A 25,095-nucleotide genomic window follows, 5' to 3' on the forward strand; every position below is an offset into this window, starting at 1 on the left:
CCGCAATATGATAACCATCTTCAGCTACTTAGAGGGCTGTCATATAGAGGATGCTGTGGAACACGCTTCCTCAGGAGGTAATGGGCTTTCCTTCCTTCTTTGAAGGCTTTTAAACAGAGGCTAGATGGCCATCTGACGCCAGTGCTGATTCTGTGAACTTAGGGGTATTTGTGAATTTCCTGCATTGTGCAGGGGGTTGGACTTGACTCTGGAGGTCCCTTCCAACTCTATAATTCTATGATTTTATGACAGGCTATGATGGGAGAGAAAAATCAGCAACTCTTTTATGTGATAAAAAAGTTTTAGTTCAACCCTTCTAAGGAAAATGAATTATATTTATTAGCTATGTTTGCAAGTCTTATTATTTCACATTATAAAATCATTTAAAGGACTTATGCAAAGTTATTAAATATTTGACATGAGTATTTACAACCATTTCGAAGGAAAGCTATCCTCTGGATTTTAGAGCATGGGAACACAGGAAATGAGTAGAAGTTGCAGTGGGTGAATGAAATGTAATCCAAAAGCACAGTTCAGTAGTAAAACATTAGCCTTGAAACTGGAAGAACAAAGACATGTTTCCCCAAGGTTATTATGCCCTAGTACAGAAAGTACAAGAAAGGTAAAAATTCAAGGGCCTATTTATACAACAAATTTAGCACATGGTGATCATAGGAAAAAGATTTCATTTGAGTGAGACATTAATGTGTAGGCCAAGTTAATTTGACCTTTGACATTGTCTTGATGGGTCTTGCATAGTGTTCAGGCAACTAATGGCCAAGATGTTGTATTGAATGCCCTACTGAAATATCTTCATGGTGTTGACATCCTGAAAATAGGGCCAAGAGCCAGAGACAGGGGGGAAAAGAGATCTGATGCAAGTTCATCTGAGGGAAGTGAAAGGCAAGGCAGTTAGGACAAACAACTGGAGCATTTCCAGTTTTGCTGTCCTTGTACCAGTACAGGGCACTCTAATGCTGTCTTTGCTGACATTCTCATGCTAATGTTGCATACTTCTGAAAAATCAGCACTGTCTGAATCATTGCAATATATTTAGAAAGTCTGGGTATGATTTTACACAAATCATGCTAATATTTTAACCAGGTTTCCTAAGTTCAAAACTATAAATGTGCTTTCAGAAAATATGTCAAAATACATTATTATTTTGTTCTGAAATGGCATTGTGATCAAGTTTGAATTATGTAGCTTTATTATAAAGGAAATCTACAGAAGTATCAGGGAACTATGTTTGTTGGGTGAGTGCAATCCTTATACGGAATGAGTGTTGAGGTCTTGTCATAGTTAGTTAATGGCCTCTGATAATTTAAATGTCAAAGGTTAGCATGCTGTTCCTTGTATTTGTGAGTTGCCCTATTTTGTAATTATTTTCATTTTGTGATATTTCATAAACTGTAGAACTCATATAGTTCTAATAGGTAATTAAGTAATCATTAGATATTTTAAGCTTAATATATTAAAGGAATAATTAAATCTTTCTTTTGTTTTAGTAGTGGTCATTGGTAACGACATCTGCAATGCTTTTCACAGCACTCATGCTGAATTGTTCAGATAAGACCTTGGAAGTACTGCCTAAATAAGGAAGGAACCCATGAGGAGGCTAAGTGTTCCACAAGACAAAAGTAGTCCAGGCATTCAGCAAGTTGCAGAAGTCCTTGCTACTTAGTTTTGCCATTTTTCTAACAGAACAAAAAATGAGAATGCCTGTTCCAGAATCTAGGAAGAATGAAAGTGAAGAGGAGGTAGAAGAAAGCGACGATGAAAAGGTGGGTGGCTCTAGCATATTTTGTAAGATGGTAAAAAGATCACTATGTGATTTGTAGTGATTTGTGGGATTTCTTCTTCTCCTGCATAGGTATTTCTTAAGCCTGTTGTTGAAGACAGAAACATGGCATTGGCTAGAAAGTGTACTGAAATGATAAGTGATGTAAGTAAAATTTCCACTAAATCTTTGATTAATGTTTCTGCTCCCCGTTTCCCACCAATATTTAGGTATTGCACTATGTAGAAATGAGATGTTGTATTCCTGAAAAACTGTTAAGTATATCTGGAAAGTGCTGACAGTTTATTCTGCCTCAGATGTCTTCTTAGCCATGATTTCATAGACTGCACAATTCAGTCTCTTACCTGAGTCCCACAATCCCATATTGATGCGGTACAAAGGTGTGTTTTTTTGGGTTAAATTTAAAACTGTAGTACTGACAGGTTGAACATTTGAAAAACAATACTTAAGACAAGACAGTAGCCAGCTTCTCATGCTAGGCGAAATTGCCATATTTCAAACTGGGGCTTAAAAGAAATTGAGATGAAACCAGAATTTTTCTCACAGCAGGCAGAAACTTTTACAATTTTGCCTTTTTCTTTTTATCTGTTATCTGTGTCTTGTTAGCATCAGAACTATATAACTGGAATGAGAATGGATATTTTAAAGTTGAATTTGTTTGGCTACTTAGAATAAATACTTCTTTAAAAACAATGATAATTTCAGAAAGTTACTGAGATGACAGGGAGAGTCCCTCTTGATCATCCTGACCAACCCCCCCCCCCCTCATCTGGTAATTACATGAGAGAGGGCCTTTTTTGATGGCAGCCACACTATTATGGAATAAGTGTACTTGCCCCCCTCAATGTCAGTCCCTCAATGTCAGTACAGACTCCTCTGAGTTATATTGTTAATCTATCCCTGTTGTCAGGGGCTTTTTCCAGGGGTCCTGAAAGAGGCAGTGGCGTGTCTGCTCTTAAAGAAACTATCCTTGGATCCTATGATCCTGGCAAATTACCACCCAGTATTGAACTTTCTATTCTTGGGGAAGGTAGTTGAGAGAGCAGCAGCTGAAAAGCTCCAGGCTTTCTTGAATGACACTTCCATCCTGGATCCTTTCCAGTCTGGCTTCTGCCCTATACATCAGGGGTGGCCAACGGTAGCTCTCCAGATGTTTTTTGCCTACAACTCCCATCAGCCCCAGCCGTTGGCCATGCGGGCTGGGGCTGATGGGAGTTGTAGGCAAAAAACATCTGGAGAGCTACCGTTGGCCACTCCTGCTATACATGGGACCAAGACTGTGGTGGATACCCTTACAGTTGACCTCCAGAGGCATCTGGATCAAGACAGGTCAGTGTTGCTGTTCCTTCTCAGCCTAATGGCAGCGTTTGATGTGATCGATTGCAATCTTTTAACCCATGGCCTCACTAATGCGGGGATCTGAGGGACCATCCTGCAATGGCTTTCCTCCTTTCTCCGTGATTGGGGACAGAGGGTGGTGCTTGGGGAGAGGACCTCTCCATGATTCCTACTGGGTTGCAGTGTCTCCCAGGGGATGATCCTTTCCCTGATATTATTCAACCTCTATATGTGCCCCTCACCCAGCTAATCCAGAGTTTTGGGCTTGGGTGTCACCAATTTCACTCATATCTGTTAACTAGGAATAAGGCCCATTGTGAAGGAAAATACACAGGCTCTAGAAGGAGGCTCTGGGTGAGTGCCTCCCCCTTTCTGTCTTCTTACCCACCCAAGAGAAGGCATTCACCCTCCCCCACCTCCAGGGGAGCTGATGTTTGTTGTTTGGAGAGCAGTTGTAATTCCTAGTGATCTCCAGTTCTCACCTGGGGATTGGCAACAATGGTTCTCTGGGAGAAAATGGTTGGTTTGGAGGGTGGAGTCTATGGCATTGTACCTGTTTGAGGTCCCAGCCCTCCTCAAACCCCACCTTCTCCAGGCTCCACCCCTCAAATCTCGAGGACTTTTCTATCCTGGAGCTGGTAACTGCTAAGTCACATTGGCTGTTATGGGGGGCTGCTGCTAAACAGGAGCAAGCAGCCAGGCCTACTTAGGTCATGCTAGTAAGAAGAATAATTATGGGAGGTGCAAGGGGGACTGACAAATGTCACACAGACACTGAAGCTCAGCCTGCTGACTGTGACATCTCCATGGGCACACATTTGGCTAGTGTTATGCCAATTGCACTGAAGAGCCCTATGCTTGGCAGATGTCTATCTGTTGAAAATCCCTGGCCTGAAAGATGTCTGCCTCCTCCTTGACTGGGGCCAGGGCATTTTCAGCCCTGGCTCAGCCTGGTGGAATGAACTCCCAATGGAAATCAGGGGCCTGCAGGATCTACTATGTTCTGTTGGGACTGTAAAATGGAGCTATTCTGCCTTTGGTTGAGGTGGCAGATTTCCAATTAATCTGGCCTCTCCTGCTTAAGTGCCCCTTTGAATTTGATGGTGATGACCTTATAACTCTGAGAACCTGGACCATTCATGCATCTTTCTACTTTGGACACCATAAGTCCTTGAAAATGCCATCTTGTGATTGTGTCGGAATCTGTAATAACTGTTTCTAAGGTTTTCAAACTGTTTTATTTCTTGTTCACCATATTGTGTGTTATGACCTGCTGTGAGCCCGCTTGTGGGGAGCATGGGATAAAAATAATAAAGAAATATTTAAGCATTTTAATGTTCCGTTGATATCAGCAGCAGTTAATCATGCATTTAGATTTCTTCCACTGGGTGAGATTTTACCTGCCCCTGACTCTGGCTGGACTGTGCCCAAAGCTGCTGCTGCTGCTGTTTGTTGCTACAAACACAGAATTGAAGGCAAAACTGTTATGGGAGAACTGTTTTTTCTAGGCCACACATTTTTCAAAAGGTCTTTTTGCTCATTTTCTACTGTGATTTAATAGTGCCCTCTTGGATTTCTGCCAGTGTCAGTATAGTGATTTTAAAAGCCCCAACCTTTCAATGTCCCCATCTACCCTTTTTTGCATCTGTTTCTCTCCTGTGTCTCATTCCTAGCATTTGTTAAAACCTTGCATCTCATTTTCTGAATTAGATAAATATAAGTTATAAAGCACAGGATGCTGCTTGAAAGTCTGCCAATAATTAACAGCAGCAGGTTTAAAATGGAACTGGATTTTTTTGAAATGAATTCAATTAATGTACTGTTAGCAAATGCACTTAGGTGCAAATGTATTGTACATCATGTGAAAGGAAGCAAAAAGTAAGAGTGAAAGCTTATTTCTCACAATGGAAAGAGAATGCCAGGTGCCAAAGAAATATATTAAATATGATGGTGAACATTTTGAAAGATAAAAATATTCATTGGTTGGCTGATGCTAACCAAACTAGGCTATGAAACTCCCTAAGAAAACAGATTTCAAAAGGAGTCACTCAAGATTTTGTGATTTGAAAATGTGGCAATTCCTAACCTAGACTATATTGGAGCGTATCACAATGTATCCACAACATAACTGCCAAAACCTTGCAAATGAAGGTATGAGGTCTGACTCATGAAAGGTTATGCTGGAATAACTTTGTGGCTCACAGAAGAGGCTGTGACTCAATGGCAGAGTATGTGCTTTGCATGCAGAAAATCCCAGGCTCAGTCCCCGGCATCTCATGTAGTAGGCTCTGTCTTTGGCCCTGGATAGTTGGTACCAGTATATAGTACTGACTTGGACAGAACAATGATCTGACTCTAATACAAGGGGAGCTTCATGTGTCACTCATGCAAGTCACTGCTTAGTGTTGCAGATATCATCAAAGACATGTATTTCAAACCTAAGGACTTTCATATACCCAGAATCTCACACTAAATTAGTGAAAAGTCATAACTTCTTTTTGGCTCTAGTCCAGTTCTTATACTGGAGCAAAATTGTGTTAGTCTTTTTTTTTTCTTTTCCTTTTTTTATTTTATTGTGTCTCAAATATTACATTACATAGAATACATTTCCAATTCTCTTATGACACCATTTTTACCCCTATTTATATCCCTCCCCCCCACCAAGTGACCATACTAAAGTTACAATTAAATTTTTAACCATGAGCACACTTTTCCCAATTTTTCAAATATAGCTTTGTTGGCTTCCCCCTTAAATACCCATGAGAAGTATATATCCCATTTCTCTTTTATCTCTTCAATTTTTCTATCCCATATCTTATCTTGTTTTAAACATTCTAATATGTCTGATTGTATATATTCATACAAATAATTGTTCCATCTTTCCAGGGTCCATTTTAAGCTCTCCTTCCAACCATATGCTATCACTGCATGTGCTGCTAATATCATTGCTTTGAAAATGCTCTGGTTTTGTTTCTCAATGTTATTGTTTTCCAGTACCCCCATAAATAACAACTCCCCATCTATATCAATATTAAACTTACATGCCCCCACTATTTTTCCCCGAATTTTCCCCCAAAACTCTATAACCTTGGGGCACTCCCACCATAAGTGGGAGTACCACCCTTCTTTTGCATTACAGTGCCAACAATTTGGTTTCATCCCTTTAATCATATATGCCAATTGAGCCGGCGTCCTATACCATTTCAAGATTATCTTCCTTTCAAGTTCTCTATATTTCTCTATTTTAATTTTCTTCAAATTCATCATTAACTTATTCACCTCCTCATCAGTTATTTGTTTTTCTTTATTCCATTTGTTCTTTAAGGTTCTATACATGAACTCCTTATCTTTTACCAATTCAAGGTAAATAATCCCTGACAGTCCTTTCTTCCTTTCATCCACATATAGTGCCTTTTCTATAAAATTGTCATCTCTTTTAATAGCATCTTTATACTTTTCTTGTCGGATTGTTTGATATAATCCCATTAGATTTAACCAATATTGTTTCCCTATCTTACAGTTCAACTCCTGAAGTGGTAATAAGGCCCCTTGGCTATTGTACAAATCCTTGACTCTTATTATGTCTTCCCTTTGCAGCTCTTCATAGAATTTTGGGTTCATCTCTTTTTCCCAAATATCCTTAAGTGGGGTCCATTTCGAGGTTAAAGGCATTAAGATCTTTTTCCACCTCTTCCACACAATTAAAGCTATTTTTCTTGGACCTTCGGTTTGTATCATTACCTTTTTTATCTCTCTCGTGTAAATTCCACTACTACCTGCTCCCTTATTGACTGCAGATTCAAGTCTTACCCATTTATCCCCTTTCCTCCATTCTAACTCCATCAGTGCTTTCAACTGAACTGCATCATAATAAGCTTGTAAATATGGAACTCCCCATCCTAATTCATCTTGGGGCATATATATCAACTTTTTTTGTATTCTTGCTTTTTTCCGACCAAAGACCCAATTTTTAATATGTTCATCCCATTTCCTTATCGTTTCCTGATCTAATCTTATAGGAAGTACTTGAAATAAATATAGCAGCTTTGGGAGTATAAACATTTTTATTGCTCTAATTTTCCCTAGGATACTCAAATTTTTGTTCTTCCATTCCTTCAATTTCTTTAAAATCTTTAACCACACCTTATTATAATTCATTTTTTGTAGCCTCTCTATATTTTTATTAAGATAAACTCCTAAATATTTAATTTTGCTAACTCCTGATTTCATCCCCGTTAAGGCTAATATTGCCTTCTTGGTTTCCCCACCTACATTAATAAACATTATTTCTGATTTCTTAATGTTTATTCCAAGTCCCGAACATAACTTAAAATCTTCTAAAATAACTAACAATTCTCGTATTGCCTGCAGTGGATTACTTATTGTCAACAAAATATCATCCGCAAAAAGGTTTAATTTCAATTCTTCCTTACCTATTTGAAATCCCTGAATTCTACCACTATTTCGTATCCTATCTGCTAGGGGTTCAATTGCTAATGCAAATAACAAAGGAGATAATGGGCAACCTTGCTTTACTCCTCTCTGTATCGAAATTTCTCTAGAGTGCCCATCATTTATTCTAATTACTGCTTTACCCCCCCTATAGATTTCCCTTACAACATTTAAAAAGGGCCCATCAAAACCAAAGTTTTCCAATACCTGCATTAAATAATTGTGATTTACCGTATCAAACGCCTTATACACATCTAATTTTAACAAGGCCAAAGTTTTCTTATCCTTACAGAACAAAACATTCAATATATTTCTCAATGGATCTGCAATAAATCTACCTCTAACAAAACCATATTGATCTTCCTTAATCAAGTTTGGTAAATATTTTTCTAGTCTATTAGCTAGAATTTTTGTAAATATTTTATAGTCTTGATTCATCAGGCTAATTGGCCTATATGAATTTATTTCTAGGGGATCCTTCTGAGGCTTCAAAATTGGTAAAATTTCAGCTTTTTTCCATGAATCTGGTATTTTCCCCCCTTTTAAAATATAATTAAATAAACTTTGCATTTCTGGTATTATTAACTCTGCCATTTCTTTATAATATTCTGCCGTAAAACCATCCAAACCAGGGGATTTCCTGTTTTTTAACCTTTTTAATACCTCTATTATTTCCTGCCGGGTAATTTCTTTATTCAGGCTCTCTCTCTGTTCTATCGTTAATTTATTATCTAGCTGTTCCTCGAATCTTTGGTTTTCTCCCAAATTGAATAGTTGTTGATAAAATGTAGCAAATTCCTCTCTTATCCGAGCATTTTTAAAAAATTGTTTATCCCCATTTCCCTTAATACATCCAATTTTTTGTTTTTCCTTTTTCATCTTTAAATAATTCTCCATTCTTCTCATTGTATTTATATTAATTCTATGGTACTCATTCTTAACTAATATATCCTTTTTCCACATAGATAATGAATCCAAGTTCTCTAAATCTTTTTTAAGTTTTTTGAATAATTCATATGACTGCCTATTATAATTTCCCTGTAGGTCTTTCTGTATTCGTTTAATCTCATTTACTATCCTACTTCTTTCCTTATTATTTTCCTTTCTAATTCTAATTTCCTTAGCTATATAAGCTCCTCTTATAACTGCCTTAGCCGCATCCCAAACTACTCCTTCTGTGGCTGAATTCCTATTTTCTCTAAAATAGCATTCTATATCCCTTCTTAAGTCCATCCGATCTTTTCCTGTCAAGGGCAGATATGCCTTATATTTCCAAGTAAACTCTTTTCTCTCTTCACTTATTCTAAATTGCACCCTTAAAGGAGCGTGGTCCGAAATCCATAATGGCTCAGTTACTGCCTTCATCACCTCTAACTCATTTGATTCCTTTACTAAAATATAATCTATATATGAAAAAGTCTTAAATCTATTAGAGAAATATGTAGGTTGAGAATTGTTCCCTTCATATGTGAACACATCTTTCAATTTCCATTTCTTAAATTTCAAGGTTTTACTTTTCTTAAAATCATAATTCATATCCCCTGCCACTACCACATCCCCTTCATAAAAGTTCTGCAGTTTCTGGAATACCTTATTTAAGAAGCTTACCTGACCCATATTTGGGGCATAGATAGATACTATTGTAAACTTCCTACTATTCAACTTAAATTTCAAAAAAACATATCTTCCCTCTAAATCAGATATTTGATCCAGTACTTCTAACTTCAAGCTAGAATGTGTAAGTATCGCTACCCCTCTTGCCTTCCTAGTTCCTCTTGCTTCCACCCTTGTTTCCCATAGTGTAGAGTTTAGTAGGGGTTTTTTATCTTTTTTACCTTTATGGGTCTCCTGGAGACACACTATATCTATTCCCTGTTTTTTTAGCATATTTTTCAATCTATACCTTTTTAAATCTGAAGCCAACCCATTTATATTTAAAGATAATATTTTAATTGTCTCAACCATTTTCCTTTGTAAATTTCATACATATGTGCTCATTTCTATCCTCTCTTACTTTGATGGTCACTACCTTTCCCCTTCCCCCTCCCCGAAGAAGAACCCTCAAAGGGTGTACAGGTGGCATAACCTCCTGACCTCTTCGTTGCTAAGTTGGGGTCCACGTTTCTTTCCCTTCCTCCCTATCTAATTAATGTAACTCATTTCAATATTTCTCTATAAGCCATCTTATTCCAAAAAAAAAAAAAAGATTTTTTTAAAGTAAATTGAAAGCAATATTAAATTTCCTTGGAGACTCTCATTACTAAGAGCCCCCAGTGTCTTTTCTCAAACGCTTTGGCTTGCTTTGCAGTGTCTGACTCGACTCTCCTTCTTCTTCACTGCTACTTGAAGTGTTCTCACAAGGTTCCTGTTGCTCGTCTTCTTGCTCCTCCACATTTCCTGGTTCTAACGGCCTCATGTTGATTCCCAATCTCTCCAACATTTTTCTTGCCTCTTCTGGATTTTTAGCTCGCAGCAGCTTGCCTTCTTTAAAAACCAAAATCACTGCCGGGTAGCCCCATGAAAATAATATTCCATTTTCAACAAGACTTTGCGTATAAGGTCTTAGTATTGCTCTTTGCTGGAGTGTCTCTGGAGAGAGGTCCTGTCTTACTATAACTTTATTATCATCAAACTGTAAATCCTTCTGAAGTTTCAAACATTTATAAATATTGTCCCTTATTTTCTCTCTTGCAAAAGCCATAATAACATCCCTTGGCTTTGCTCCCAGGCTTGGCTTGGGGCGGAGAGATCTGTGTACTCTTTCTATATCTTCCGTTTGTATCCTTAAATCATATCGCTCAAGCCATTCCAGTAGTTTTGATTCAAGGTCTTTCTGTGTAATCTCTTCAGGGATGCCTGATAAGCGAATGTTTCTTCTCCTTTGACGATCGCTTACAAACGCTAATTTGCTCGTTAGCTCTTTAATTTTGTCTTCATTAACTTGAGCTTTTTTGGCTGCCTTATCAGCCACCTTTTTTATGTTCTTAATTTCTATAGCCATCTGTCTCAGGTCTGTTTTAAGAGCTTTAATATCGCCCCTTACATTCTGTTCTGAAGAAGCAATGAGCTGTGTTAAATCCTTCAGCTCCTTTTTAGTCGCCATGTTCTCTTCTCGCTTTCTGGCCTCCTCCCAGGGAGCGGAGAGTAAAGAGATGATAAGAAATCACACTTCCAAAGACTCACTCTGATTGATGCCCTCCAGATCTTGCTTCCTTTCACAAATATTTCAAACTGTTTTCAGAAGTTTATCTCTCTTCTTCGATGGCTTAATAACAAATTTCTCCGGGAGTACGTTCTGGGAGCGTCTTAACCGATTTGACGCATGCGTGGTTCCCCCAAAATTGTGTTAGTCTTCAAAGTCTCACAATTTAATCTCATTTCTCATTTATGTTTATATTATTAGTATTATCGGTGTTTTCTTTGTTTTCCAGCCTGTTTGCTTTCTTTTTTTTTAGGTCCACTATAAAGAAGAATTCAAAAAATCTAAAGGGAAATGCTTATTTGTACCAGATACTCCTCAGCTCACTCACGTGAAAAACCTTTCTGCTTTTATTTCCGAAGTAAGACTTAAAAAAAAATTGGATAAGTGTTTGATATTAATATTTTGACAGAAGTTTACTTGTTAGGGTGTTACAAGCTTGAAAGTGTGTTCTGTGAAGAAATCATATGTGTGCATGTGCATGTTAAGGGCTATTAAATTGCCCCCCCAAGTCGGAATGAAGAGTCAGACACAAGATATTGCTAAAGGGCCATTTTATTAAGTATAATAATAAATGGCAAGGGGAACAAGAACTGTGGCCTGGTCAGGGCCGGGGTCTCAACAGACCGCTCCCGTGCCATTAGCGGGCGAGAGACCCAGTCCCCGAGCTGGAGCTATGTGGCACAGCTCCCGCTAGGCCGGCCCAGCAAGGAGGCAAGCTCCAGAGGGCCTGACCACCAGACGCACATCTCAATGGAAGGCACCCTCTAGCTGAGCCTCCAGGACAGTCTGCATCCTCCCACCCAAGGGCATCAAACCCAAGGGCTGATTCTCCAGACCCCTAAATCCCCAAAAGAGCGATGCTTTCTGATCCTCCCCGAGCTTCATAGAACCATAAACCCATTAACAACCTGCCAAACTAAAGTGACCAACCTACTTAACATCACCTTCCTATAGCCAAAACCACAATCCACTGACCTGCTATGTAGGGTAGGCGAAAAAACACCCCAGCAAACTGCCAATCAGCTGGGGAACAAAAACTTCCTACCCGCGCCCCCCCCCCCCCAAATCATGAGACGACCAGCACTTGCCTACATAACAAACAGGCGGGAGGGAGGGCCGATCTCAGCCTGTTGACTGAGGTAGGGGGTGGATGGTGCTCCTGCTATCACACAAGCCCCACCCTTCCCAGGGAGGCAAAGACATTCCAGCAGCCTAGCAGCATGCTGCTGGCTGCTGGAAACGAATTGCTCCCCCAAGTCAGAATGAAGAGTTGGACACAAGGTACCCTTCCAATGCCTTCTGAATTTCTTTATTATCTTTGTAACGGGCTCTCTCTACACCTGCAGGATCCTAAGCACTGCGCCAAACAAGGTGGGGAAGCATGGCTGACCAAATTATAGTGGTTCTGGGCCATTTAATAAGTCTAATAATAAACGGCAAGGGCAGCAAAAACTGTGGCCTGGTCAGGGCCAGGGGTCTCAACAGACCGCTCCCCTGCCATTAGCAGGCGAGAGACCCAGCCCCCCAGCTGGAGCTGTGTGGCACAGTTTCCGCTAGGCCGGACCAGCAAGGAGGCAACCCCCAGAGTGCCTGATCACCAGACGCACATTTCAATGGAAGGCACCCTCTAGCCGAGCCTCCAGGACAGTCTGCATCCTCCCACCCAAGGGCATCAAACCCAAGGGCCGATTCTGCCAGACACCTAAATCCCCAAAAGGGGGATGCTTTCTGGTCCTCCCCTAGCCACATAGAACCATAAACCCATTAACAACCTGCCACTACTAAGGCCAAGTCTCTACTTAGGGCTTAGCACCCACTGAGAGGCCCAAGGCCACCCACAGCCCTTACTGGAAATCTCTCAAGAAAAGCATGTTACCTTTTTCAGAGAGATGCACCCTATCCCCTCTGTAGAGGTCAGGAAATTTCGTAGAAATATCCGGGTGGGGCAGATAGTGGTCCAACCCCCCTTCCAATGTCTTCTGAATTTCTTTATTAGCTTTGTAACGGGCCCTCTCTACACCTGCAGTATCCCAAGCACTGCGCCAAACAAGGTTGGGAAGCATGGATGACCAAATTATAGTGGTCCTGAGCCATCTCTCCCTAATGTACCAAAAATCCTCACAGGCCTTCAAGACCAAAGCCTTGCCTTTTACTAGCCCAAGATCATTCCCTTCCAGATGGATGATTAAAACATCAGGAGGAGGGCCTGCATTCCCATGAAATAACAATGGTAGCAGGTCGGGCCACTGAAGACCCCCAGCGGCCACACCATTTGACAGTAACATATTGGCTGAGTCCCATCTGAGAGCTGACCAAAGTTCTCTGAGCCTGATGTGTGGCCTAAAACACATAGCTTTGTCCACAGACGAGAACTCGGCTCCTCTGGCCAGGAACAACAGCATCTAAAAAGAAAAAACAGTCAAACTAGAAACAAGAACCATAACATCTCAATTACAAACAACAAAGCTAAGAACTGAGCAGAGGGTGAACATAAGATTTATAGGCCAATGAGCGCCAACGGCCCAGGTGCTGAATAGAAGAAGAAGGATATCCAAGGGCAGCGGCCATAGAGGCCGCCCCAATTCTAAAGGAGTGGGTACCAAACCGCACCCCGGACAACCCCAGCTTAGCTAAAGCCCAGGAAGTCACGGCCCAAAACTGATGCTTTGCCAGTGGGCTGCCGTTAAGGTGACAAAACAAAACCCCATAATTGGTCCCCCGAACTGCCAAATAAGCAGCCAAAGCGGAAACTGAGCACTACTCAACCTCAGAGCACGTGCCTAACTCCAACATGGTCCTGTTGCAACGCTGGTCAGTCTTAGAGCATCGAATGGTAATGACCACCTTACCCTCAACTAACCTCAGGTCCCGTAGCAACAAGGCATTACCAGAAACATTGTTTCTGGAGCCCGCCACTAACTCACTAACTCATTAACTTTAAGGGCCCCAAAAAAGGCAACCAAGGAGGCAGCATGGAACAGTGCGGCCTCAAAATAAGATGCACACACTGTGCCCCAAACCCCCTTCAAACCCTCAAAAATCAGAGGAGAAATAGGCTTCCTAGTATCGAGATTAGTCCCAGCCTCTCTGGCCCATCCCTCCAGCATCTTTCAAAGCCCAAAGTCTGCTGTTTCCTCCTTGTATCCCAATGTCTTGCTAGCAAAAGCCAGAGCAGACAGGCGTCCCCTAATGGAACGCACGGCCAATCCCTTACCTATTAGAGAAACACAGTAGTGGAGCAACTGCTCCACCGGGAGGGACCAAACAATGTGATACCCTACCTCAGCCCTAAAGTACTCAAACTGCCGCACAGCACGTTCGTAAGACTTCCTGGTGCTAGGTGCAATGGCTAGGCCTATCGCTCTGCAGGCCTCCTGGGGCATTGGTGCCAGCTCTCGATCGGCATCTGGGGCCAGCTGACGAAACCTCTCCATCTGTTTACGAGAGAGAGCATCAGCTACCCCGTTATCTACCCCAGGAACATGCTTGGCTAAAAACAGTATGTTAAGCCGCAAACAGTGCAGAGTGAAGGCCCTCACCAATTTCATAATCCTTTGATATTTGGATGAAAGGGAATTAATGACATGGACCATAGCCATGTTATCGCACCAAAATGAATTGTGCGATTGGTCATATAATTCCCCCACAGCTAAACTGCAACAAGAATGGGAAAAAAATCGAGAGACGTTAGATCTCGGTTCAAAGCTGCCTGAGTCCATGACTGACCATGCGTCCGCGCACCAATGTCTGCAGAAATAAACCCCAAAACCTAAAGACCGAGCAGCATCAGACATGACCTGAAGCTCTGCTTCAAGCCTCATGTCGTCTCTCCAAAAAGAAATCCCATTAAAGGACTCCACAAATCCTTGCCATACCCTTAAATCGTCCGTCATGCTGCTGGTAACCCATGTTCTATGTTGGGGCAGGCGGAGGCCTGCCATAGCATCACATAGCCTACAAAGAAAAGCTCGTCCAGGAGCAACCACTTTGCAAGCAAAGTTAAGATGCCCAACCAGCTGCTGGAGCTCAAGCAATGTGACCTTTTTCTTAAGAAGGAAGGAATTAATCCTACTCCTCAAATCTTCCACTTTTTGAATAGGAATTCTGGACAATTGCACCAGGGTATCCAGCTAAGTCCCCCAAAAGATAAGTTTTTGGGCCGGACCTTCCGTCTTTTCCTGAGCCAACGCAACCACCAAGTTCTGCAGCCAGTCCCCACAGGACCCACAAAGAGGTAGTCATCCAAATAATAAACAACATCCTGCAGACCAACTTTTTTGCGAACAGCCCATTCCAAGAATGTGCTGAAATACTCAAAAGCCGCACATGAGACTGAACAGCCCATTGGCAAAGCTCTGTCCATGTAAAATTGCCCCTCAAAGTAAAATCCTAAAAGCTCAAAATCAGCCAGATGAATGGGTAGAAGGCGAAACGCAGACTTAATATCGCATTTAGCCATCTCTGCCCCCTTTCCACAGCGTCATACAACGCCCATGGCCTGATCAAAGCTGGTATACCTAACTGAGCATAAATGCTCAGGAATCCCATCATTAACTGATGCATCCTTGGGGTAGGAAAGGTGGTGAATCAAACGAAATTCACCAGGCGCCTTCTTTGGCACCACTCCCAAGGGGGAAACCCTAAGGTTAGGCACTGGAGGATTAGGAAATGAGCCCAAAATCCTGCCCTCTGCTAACTCCTTGGGAAACTTATCCTCAACCACATGCTCTAAACCTTTAACAGAACTAAGTTTCCCAGACAGAAATGCAACCCGGGGACCCTGAAAAGAAATTCTAAAACCGAATGTGAAACCATTTAACAAATAAACCCTATCAGCCCTTCGCGGGTACCTATACAGCCACTGCTCAAGAGGTCCCATCTTTTTCAGACTGGGCCCCTTTTCCAGCTTGGTAAGTACTCCCCCCCTCACCTTGTCTCTTTTGGCCCTTATGTGGCCGGGCTCTGGGGCAGTTACTAAAGGAGTGCGGGCCACCACACATGGGGCGTTCATGCTTGAACCAACAAGCTTTCCTGCTGCACACTCCTTGGGAGCCAAACTCCCAGCAAAGCAAGTGGGGTTGAACCACCTGTCCCACAGAACTACGGGAAGAGGATGATGAAGCAGAAGAAGCAGCCAATGTCCTATTGACCAAATGACCACTGTCAGAGCTGTCACCCAAATTTGGTCGCGCTGGGGACATGACCTGAAGCCACAACTGCTGGTGGAAGGGTACAAAGCGGCCCTCATCCTGAATTCTTCATCATATTGAATCCAGGCAAGTCCACTAAACATCATGTACCCCTTATAAATGATATCCATATACTGGATAAGCGCAGCCGCCCGCCAAGGCTGTGTGCGTGCAACCACGCCAGCATATATAAAAAACCCAGGAAGCCAATTGGCCCAAGTCCAGTCCACCTTGCGCTTCTTCAGTTTTTTTTCTTTGTCATCCAACTCCTCTTTATCTTTCTCCTCCAGCTTACGGAAGAGGAGGGAGAAAATGTCAACATACTCACCCTTTAGGATCTTATCCTTTGTTGCAGGAAAGGCATGGCAGTAAATGGGACCGACCCATATGCAGCACCAAACTGAGGGGAACAGCCCCATCCCCCGAAAAGGGGCATGGCATTCCTTGCTGACTAGCTGCAGGCCAGGGTCCATAGGGGCCAAACTGGCTCGTTGGCCATGACCAAGCTTACTGCGGACCCATGCCCATGGAGGGAGAGGTACCTGAAGCCCCAGCAGCAGCAGCTGGCACCGCCTGAGAAGTGGGGGCCCAAGGACCCCATGGCCAAGCCACGACTGTGTAGTGCCCCCAGCCTTACCCCCAGATTCAATCGGTACCAGTGCTGACCCTGCTCCGGCATTCACTGGAAACAAAGCTGCACCTCCATCTGCACCGCCGGTGCCCTCGACTCCTCCAGCACTGAGTCCTGCAAACCTGCCCTCAAGGATGGACAACCTAGTTAATATATCAGCCTGCAATGCCACCTTAGAGGTTTTTACCAAGCCCAAGCCTGACCTCTGTGAGGAAGGAAAGCCCGCCACCTTTTCCAATGCCGAAAGCCTTTGCAGAATAGCTGTATTAACCCCTCATCGCCCTCCTCATCGGAAGAAGATGAAAGGGGGGCTGGCCTTTATGGCGGGGCCTTAGGGGCCTTGGGTGCTGGCTGCTTGCTTTTAGGCTTCCCAGATCCTTTCTTCCCAGGCATTTTGCAAACCGAGTTAAGAATAAAAACAAACAAAATGCCCCCCAAAATTGGTTGCCCTTAAAATCACTGAAACTGTCCTAAAATGGCTGCCACCCTAAAATGACTGCCGCCGGGCTCCACTTAAAATGGCTGCCTACATCTTCACAAAGAACGACTACTGGAAGCTGATACTGAATGCCCATATGAAGCTGCCTTATACTGAAACAGACCCCCAAAATGGCCTCCGCTCCACTGCCTCTAAAATGGTCGCTGTCCTTATGTAGAAGAAGCAAATATGGCTGACCCTGCCTGAAGCAGACCAGAAAACAAAATTTTTAGGCCCTGAACAAAATCCTCTTTCCCTTAGCCAAACTGAAAGGGAAAGGTGCATAGAAAAACTCCACCACCCTGAGTACCCACAAATCCATAGTTGGGGGGCGGGGGAAGGGGAAGAAATAACAGGCCGTGAAAATGGAGCTCCTCTTCCTAAATGCCAGCAGTCCAACGTTGCGAAACAGCCAGCCGCGGGGACTTATCAGAGGCCCGATCGTAGCAGCTGAACTGAATACAAGCCCCTACAGCTCCGTACAGGCTGCTCTTCAGGAGCGCGCCTTATCTACGCTCCGATCAGGCGGCAGAGGAGCAAGCGAATGCGCTGCCTCCCAGCCTGAAATTAACAAACGTGGCAGAGCAGCCCACGGAGCTCCATCTGCCCCGATCTCAGCCTGGAGACTGAGGTAGGGGGCGGATGGTGCTCCTGCTATCACAGGAAGCCCCGCCCCTTCAAAAACATAAGAACATAAGAGAAGCCATGTTAGATCAGGCCAATGGCCCATCCAGTCCAACACTCTGTGTCACACAGTGGCCAAAACAAATTATATATATAAACGTGCCCAAATGTGCTGCGAAAGTCCTCCCTTTCCTCCCAGGGAGGCAAAGACGTTACAGCAGCCTAGCAGCGTGCTGCTGGCTGCTAGAAACGAATTTCTTCCCACTTATGGCAACCCTGTGAATGAATGTCCTCCAAAATGTCTTATTGTTAACAGTCTTGCTCAGGTCTGGCAAACTGAGAGCCATCTCTTCCTTGACTGAGTCAATCTGTTTCATGTTGGGTCTTTTTTTCCTTTTGCCTTCAACCTTTTCTAGCATTATTGTCTTGCTAGCCTAAATTTCGTCAGTTTAGCTTCTAGGTAGAGTACAAGCTTGTTTTGATCTACAATCCACTTGTTTGTCTGTTTGGCCATCCATGATATTCATAAAACTCTCCATCAGCATCACATTTCAAATAAATCGACTTTCTTCTTGTCAGCTTTCTTCATTGTTCAACTGTATTGTTGCTGTTAATGTGACCAAATGTTGATGGTGTACAAATAACCCAATGTGAATGCATACAACACTGTAGTTCCCTTTTCAAAAAGAGTTGTAGATTTAAGAACATGGTGTTGTCAGTTGTGTGAAAAATGATGCAGGAGTAATTTGACTGGATTCTAAAAGACCAGTGGGGAATAGTCATTGGACAGTGTTGTGAAGGTCACTAGCTGAATTGGTGGGGTTTATTTTGAATTTCCTGAAAGGGAGAAGGGTAGATGGTCCATGTAAGGGAATGTACTGATTTTACCATGTACCTTGCTCCTGAATTTTAAAAGCCTGTCAATTAGATATGCTGCCACTTTTTACACTAACTCAGTCCATCTAGGTTTGTTGCAAATGTAGCCTGTGAAAATAAACCAGATTTTTGGGTAGCCACATTTTTAATGCTCCAATCGCAAAACCAATTTACAAGTATTTGTTTTCATTTCAGAGTGTGGCAAAAATCTATTGTTGTATCTGCATGTGAGCTTTTCATCCTTTTGTTAATCTGTTTGGAATAATTGTGTAACTTTTCCCCTTTTTCTTTCCTTCTAGGCAAAATACAAAGAACGTGCAAAGAAAGAGCTTTCCAACTCACTGTACAAGGAGATGCCAGCTACAATAGATAGTGTATTTGCAAGAGAAGTTACACAACTACAGAGCAAGGTACTTTTCTACATTCCATGCTTGCTCATGTTTACATCTTACATATAGAAGGTGGGCAGTAAATTAGTATACAGAATAATGAAGGTGTTTTTAACAGATTAAAAGAATAATATGCTTAGTTATAGGGCTATTACCTGTTAGGGTCCACAGTAAAGGATTTCTGCTTAATCAGGGTTTGAAACCAGCATATTTGACTTCCGAGATTGGGTGTGTCTCTCAGACATGGTTAAGGGAATCTCTGCAGCAGCCCCACAACCAGCAGTTTAAGCAAATACAATGAACAAAGCACGGCCAGACTTTTTACTTTAATACTAGATTTTGTTAGCCCTAGAGGATGGTACCTTTTTACGCTCATCCCCTTCCATTTCTTTGGGAGAAGCAGACACACATCTAGTAGAGAAAAAGAGTTGTATTTATACCCCACCTTTCACTTAGAGTCTTAGAGCAGCTTACAATCTTCTTCCCTTTCTCTTCCCACAACAGAAACCCTGTGAGGTAGGTGAGGCTGAGAGAGTCAGACAGAACTGCTCCTGAGAGCTCTGATAGATCTGTGACTGACCCAAGGTCACCCATCTGGCTGCAAGTGAAGGAGTGGGGAATCAAAGCTAGCTTTCCAGATAAGAGTGTCACTCCTAACCACTACACCAAAATGGCATTCACTTTCTGAGCTGATTTTTAGTGAAAGGGAATCTGTTTCTTTCTTTGGAATTGAAGAACAGATAGATAGAATTTCAGATGCATCCTTCCTTCTTTATAATGTTACTGTATGGAGATAGTGCCAATTTCAACAGCAGTAAAAGTGTTTGACTGCTGAACATAGTCGGTTGGAGCCAACCATCCTTGCAGAAGTTGGTGAACATAATAAGAATGAAAGGGAAAATACCAAACACATGGAAGGATACCAAAGGAAGATAGAGATGTCACGAATGTTAAAAATTACAGACCAATTTCGCTATTAAACAATGTCTATAAAATATATACAAGAATCTTGGCAGAACGGCTTAAATAATATTTGATAAATTTTATAAAGGAAGATCAAGCGGGGTTTCTTTCCAAAAAGCAAATAAGAGACAATATTAGAACTCATTAGGGTTTGTAGAATCTTTCGGGCTCAAGTGCTGTGTTCTACTAGAGAAAGTTTTCCTTCCAGACGTTTCGTTCTCAGCTGCGGAGAACATCCTGAGTGGCGTTGCAGCCGGAGCAGGCATTCTGACCTTCAATCATCATCATCAATCTTCTTTTTCTTCTTCTTCTCCCTCCCCTCTATGCATTGGCATGTAGGCTGTGACAAATAAGCTCTGGAGGGATCCCGGAGCAGGCTCTGAGCCAGGGTGGGTTTGCCCAGTTTGGACACTTGCTTTGCAAGCACAATACAAACTATTCTTTAATGTATTAATGAGATGATGCAAATCAGCTTATGTTTAAATAAAATCCCCAGTTTAACCCATAACTTGCCTCATGTTTCATTCGAGGAGTGGGTGGGCAAAAGGTGGGATATAAACATGAATGAATAAACTTGGCTCAGTAGAGTGATAAGATTGGGGAAGGATCCACTCCACTGTGTTCAGCTTTAAACATATGGGTGGGCTGTTCCTCAGATCTCTTTGGCTTGCACTGAACGGTGGCTGAATTGAAGCTGTCTCCCAGATTTTTTGCTGAGTCCCTGTCTTGCAGGAACCCAGTGAGAAGTTTTGAGGGAGAGAAAAGAACCACTACCACCACCAATAATTTGTTCAATGCCCTTTCCTAAGAATAGAGCTCAGGGAGGCTTACATCAGGGACATATACAGTGAATTATACAATTAAGACAACATTAAAACACTAAAAACATCAGCAGTAAATCAATATGATATCCAGATGGTGGAAAAAGTTTGTACCCACCAGCCCCCTGGGTAGAGGGGATATAAAGATAGAAGATCCTGTAGGGTGCGGATGTTCTCAGGCAGAGAGTTCCACCAGGCAGAGGCCAGGGCTGAGAAGTCCCTAGCCTTAGCTGAGAACAGTCAGATTTTTCTAGGACTGGGGACCACCAGAAAGTTCTTATTACTAGAGCATAATGCTCTTTCAGGAGCATACTAAGAGAGACGGTCCCAAAAGTATTGGGTCCTTGACCATTACAGTCCTTAAATGTTAAACCAGAACCTTGAACCGAATTCAGTGCTCCACTGGAAGCTTGTGCAGCTAGTGCAGTGGAAGTTGAATGTGTGCAGTCCAAAGGACCCATGCAGCTGTGTTCTAGAGCCGCCCTGAGCCTGCTTCAGTGGGGAGGGAGGGATATAAATCCAATAAAATAAATTAATAAATAGATCAATTAGAGCTTCTGGGTCAGGCATAAGGGCAGGCCCATGTAGAGTGAACTACAGTAGTGTATCCTGGAAGATAGATGCTGACTCTCAATTAACATCAACTGAGATTATTCTTCTGTTCTCTCTATCCAGGGTTAGAAAGCAGGGAGAACTTCTCCCTCTGTTATCTTGTAGTATGGAGAATAGAAGCAGGCTGCTTTTGTTACCCCCACTCCAAGCACAGGGAGTTGTTGGGGTTTTTTGATGGAATATCTGACTGTTCAGCATGATTGGAGAAATTCTGGCCGCATCATGCTATATAGGAACTCAGGCTTGTGAAAGATGCCAATGGACCTGAATGCCATCTAAAATTGCAGATTCAAAACTGAATCCCTATCCAAATCAAGGTGACCACCAACAGGAAAAGTTTAGGACAGATCAAGATGTTAATTTACTCTGTGTATGTTTCCTGGTATAGATCATAAAGGAGGATGACCAAGACAGTTTCTATCTTAAATCCAAGGAAGAAGCCAAATAGGAACTTGACTCCAAATGGGAATCAGATGATGGTTTTTCATAGTATCTTACTTAATAAAATGAATAATTAATAATTATGTCATAGCAGTGACAACAGCTATAAAATAAAACAGCAGCACAAGATAAAAATCTCACATGCCATAGTGTAGCCTAAAACAAATAAAACCAAATGAAAATTAAAACCTTGGCAGCAGAGAGAATAAGAGAAGAAATTTTAAATATACATAAGATTTTTCCCAGTCTGTTTCCAGATCATGTACATTATAGGATAACCTTTAATATCCTTGCTTTAGGAGAAATAGTTTTAAGGAATGCAGCCATAACTTCCACAAGATCATTCTCAGCAATGAATTCTAAAGACAGCATCAGAAAAATAGATTTTGATTTATGTATTCTAAATATCCAGTAGGTATCCAAAGATGTGTTGAGTCAGGAAACTGCAATCAATTATAGCTTTGAGAAACAAATGCATATATCCATGGATTAAAGTTAGAGTTTTGATAGAAATTAGGTCTGCATTTTAGCATACACATATATCTGAAATACAGTACACTACTTTAAAATGACTGCTTACAAAGAGTTAACAGTTTAAGTGAGCGTTTTATTGTCATAGCAGTAAATTACATAATGTTTTAAAATAACAGACTTGGTTTGATTTATAAATGAGATTAACATAAATTATTTGGCCCTGAATGCATTTCACTCTGGCTGTGTTCCAAAAAGTACTGCATACTTTTAATGTAGTAAAAAAAAAATTCTTTCTGCTTCAGTAGTGGACCACAGTAGGGATAATAAGAGATGACTATAATACTAAAATTAAGTTAGTTGGTACAGCCTTAACTTCTTAAGTATGTTGCTCCTGTTTTAAGAGGTATTTCTTAAGAATTAAATACTGCATTGTACTATTAACACTAGTATTTATTCTGAACCCCCACCATTAAAAGATGATATATGTAATATATCTTAGATGTAACATAAAATGTAAAGCCTGCAGATACATTTCCCCCATTTGTAATATAAATCATAGCGTTCTGCTGCAAAAGCTATGAAAGGGGAATAATTCTCACTCATTTCAAAACATTATCCCTGCCAGGGAAATGGAAGAGCTGAAACCTGCCCTTTCCCAAACCACTCTCATCTAAACCTACATCTTCCAAAAATATAACGTTTCTGCTGAGACAGTTTTGACATATGCTGAAGAAAGAAAGAAACTTCTACTTTTCCTTGCCATGTTTTTCTATATTTCTAGTGGTTCTACTGCCCTTGGATTGCTCCAGACTAGCCTGATCTCATCAAATCTTGACTGCTAAGCAGGGTCAGCCCTAGTTAGTACTTGGATGGGAGACCACCAAGTGAGTCCAGGGCGATTATACAGAGGCAAACAATGGCAAACTGTCTCAGTTCATCTCTTGCCTTGAAATCCCTACAGGCTTACCATAAATCAGCTGTGACTTGACAATTTTTTCTACCACGGGTGAGGAGTAGAGAGGCATATACTGAGATAACAAAAGAGCTAGTCAAGAATGTTGATATTTCTAGGGTAAATTCATATCAGTATTTCCTTCTGATTATACTGTGCCATGTTGCAAAGCTAACAGATAAGAAAATTCTTTATTATTTACGTGGATCTGCGATGGATAGTATAGTTCCTAAAGAACTATGGGAGACCTCTCATGGAAGAACTATGCAGACCTCTTTTCTTCTAAACCCAGAACAGTGTATGTTGTGGCACCAATTTAATGGCACTTACTAGAAGAGGTCTCTTTTCCAAGGAGCTTCAAATATAAAATTAGGCCTAGTTGGGAAGTTACCACAAGAAGGCATGAAGAGTGAGGGGGAGGAGCTGGAAAAGAATATTCAATTTGGCTCAGATGAAATTGGTGATTCATCAGGAGTTAATCCAAAGGCTTTTTGAAAGAAGACAAAAAGGCATCAGGTTGTGGTGTGAAGAACCTTGTATAAGGGTTTAGGGAAATAGGGCTTGCAAGGACTCATTTCTGCCCAGGGTGGGAATGAGGAAGTTACGCAGCCATCCTGGGTCTCCTGCCCACCATGACTTCTCCACAGAGCTGACAGGTAGGAGTAGGCAGAATAGGCAGCTACCTAGGGTGCCACCCTGCCCTGGGGGCACTACCAGGCACCCCCTTATGCCCCCCTGCCCATGCAAAGCACTCCTCCAAGCCTGCCTTTAAGCTTGGATCGGAGGAATGCTACACAGTGCAGTATGCTCTTCAGAAGCTTCCTTGGAAGTCTCCGAAGAGAGCACTGTTTTAGCAGCATCCAGCTGCTTTTGGGTTGAAAGTGGCCAAGGGGCATGCAATGGGAAGGCACCGCTCAGCTGCTTTCAACCTGAAAGTTGCCGGGCACTGCTAAAACAGCACGCTCCTCAGAGACTTCCAGGGAATCCTCCAAAGAGTGTACTGCAGGGGAAAGTCGTGGCATGGCAGCACTCTTGTGTGTCGGCCGTTACTCCCTCATCCCCTGCTCGCCTGGCCTGTGTGATGACATCACTTTTGGTGACATCATCATGCGTGCACACACGATGATTTCCACAGAGGGAGCTTGCGGGGGGTGGTGTGTGTGTGGGGTCTGTCTTGAGCGACAGAACCCCTAGCACTAGGGCTGCTTCTCCACTACCACCGCCGCTCCTGAATACTCTCTTTTTTGTGTATTTTCCCCACCAGCAGTGAACCAATTTTCTTTTTAGAAGAAGAAGATGATATTGGATTTATATCCTGCCCTCCACTCCGAAGAGTCTCAGAGCGGCTCACAATCTCCTTTACCTTCCTCCCCCACAACAGACACCCTGTGAGGTGGGTGGGGCTGGAGAGGTCTCTCACAGCAGTTGCCCTTTCAAGGACAACTCCTACAAGAGCTATGGCTGACCCAAGGCCATTCCAGCAGGTGCCAGTGGAGGAGTGGGGAATCAAACCCGGTTCTCCCAGATAAGAGTCCGCACACTTAACCACTATACCAAACTGGCTCTTTTTAAAGTTTCAGCCTGAAGGCACCCTCTGCTGTTTTGCTATTAGAGGCTTTAACCCTTTGTCTCTCCTTTCTTTTGCACTTGCTATTGAGAGAACCAATGCCCTTAGTTACACACTCTAGGGAAGTAGGGTTAACTGCCCCTTTCCTCTTCCCACTGTTAGTACATGTGGAATCATCTGTTACCTTGGATTCAATATGTAACTCCTAGTGAGTTCTGGACTAAGTTTTCATGGGTACTTCTTGAGTAAAGATGGATTCCTCCTCCTTAAGTACCAAAGGAAACT

At 42.2% G+C, this 25,095-nt stretch overlaps 1 protein-coding gene across 3 annotated transcripts in view; it reads left to right on the forward strand.

Moving 5' to 3' along the window:
* The window catches only part of NEBL (nebulette), a 200,336-nt gene that overhangs the window by 115,728 nt on the left and 59,513 nt on the right, over positions 1-25,095 (forward strand). Inside the window, exons 1-4 of one of the 3 annotated variants that reach the window (XM_060248394.1) lie at positions 1,662-1,784; positions 1,874-1,945; positions 11,047-11,151; positions 18,891-19,001. The exons of the other annotated variants lie outside the window; for them this stretch is intronic. Coding sequence (XP_060104377.1) covers positions 1,713-1,784; positions 1,874-1,945; positions 11,047-11,151; positions 18,891-19,001 — 360 coding nt within the window. The 5' untranslated portion in view covers positions 1,662-1,712. Of the gene's footprint in view, positions 1-1,661; positions 1,785-1,873; positions 1,946-11,046; positions 11,152-18,890; positions 19,002-25,095 lie in introns of those variants that run through there. 3 annotated transcript variants of the gene reach the window in all.

This window comes from Heteronotia binoei, chromosome 10, assembly GCF_032191835.1.
Source record: "Heteronotia binoei isolate CCM8104 ecotype False Entrance Well chromosome 10, APGP_CSIRO_Hbin_v1, whole genome shotgun sequence".
In the NCBI taxonomy this organism is placed as follows: Eukaryota; Metazoa; Chordata; class Lepidosauria; order Squamata; family Gekkonidae; genus Heteronotia; species Heteronotia binoei.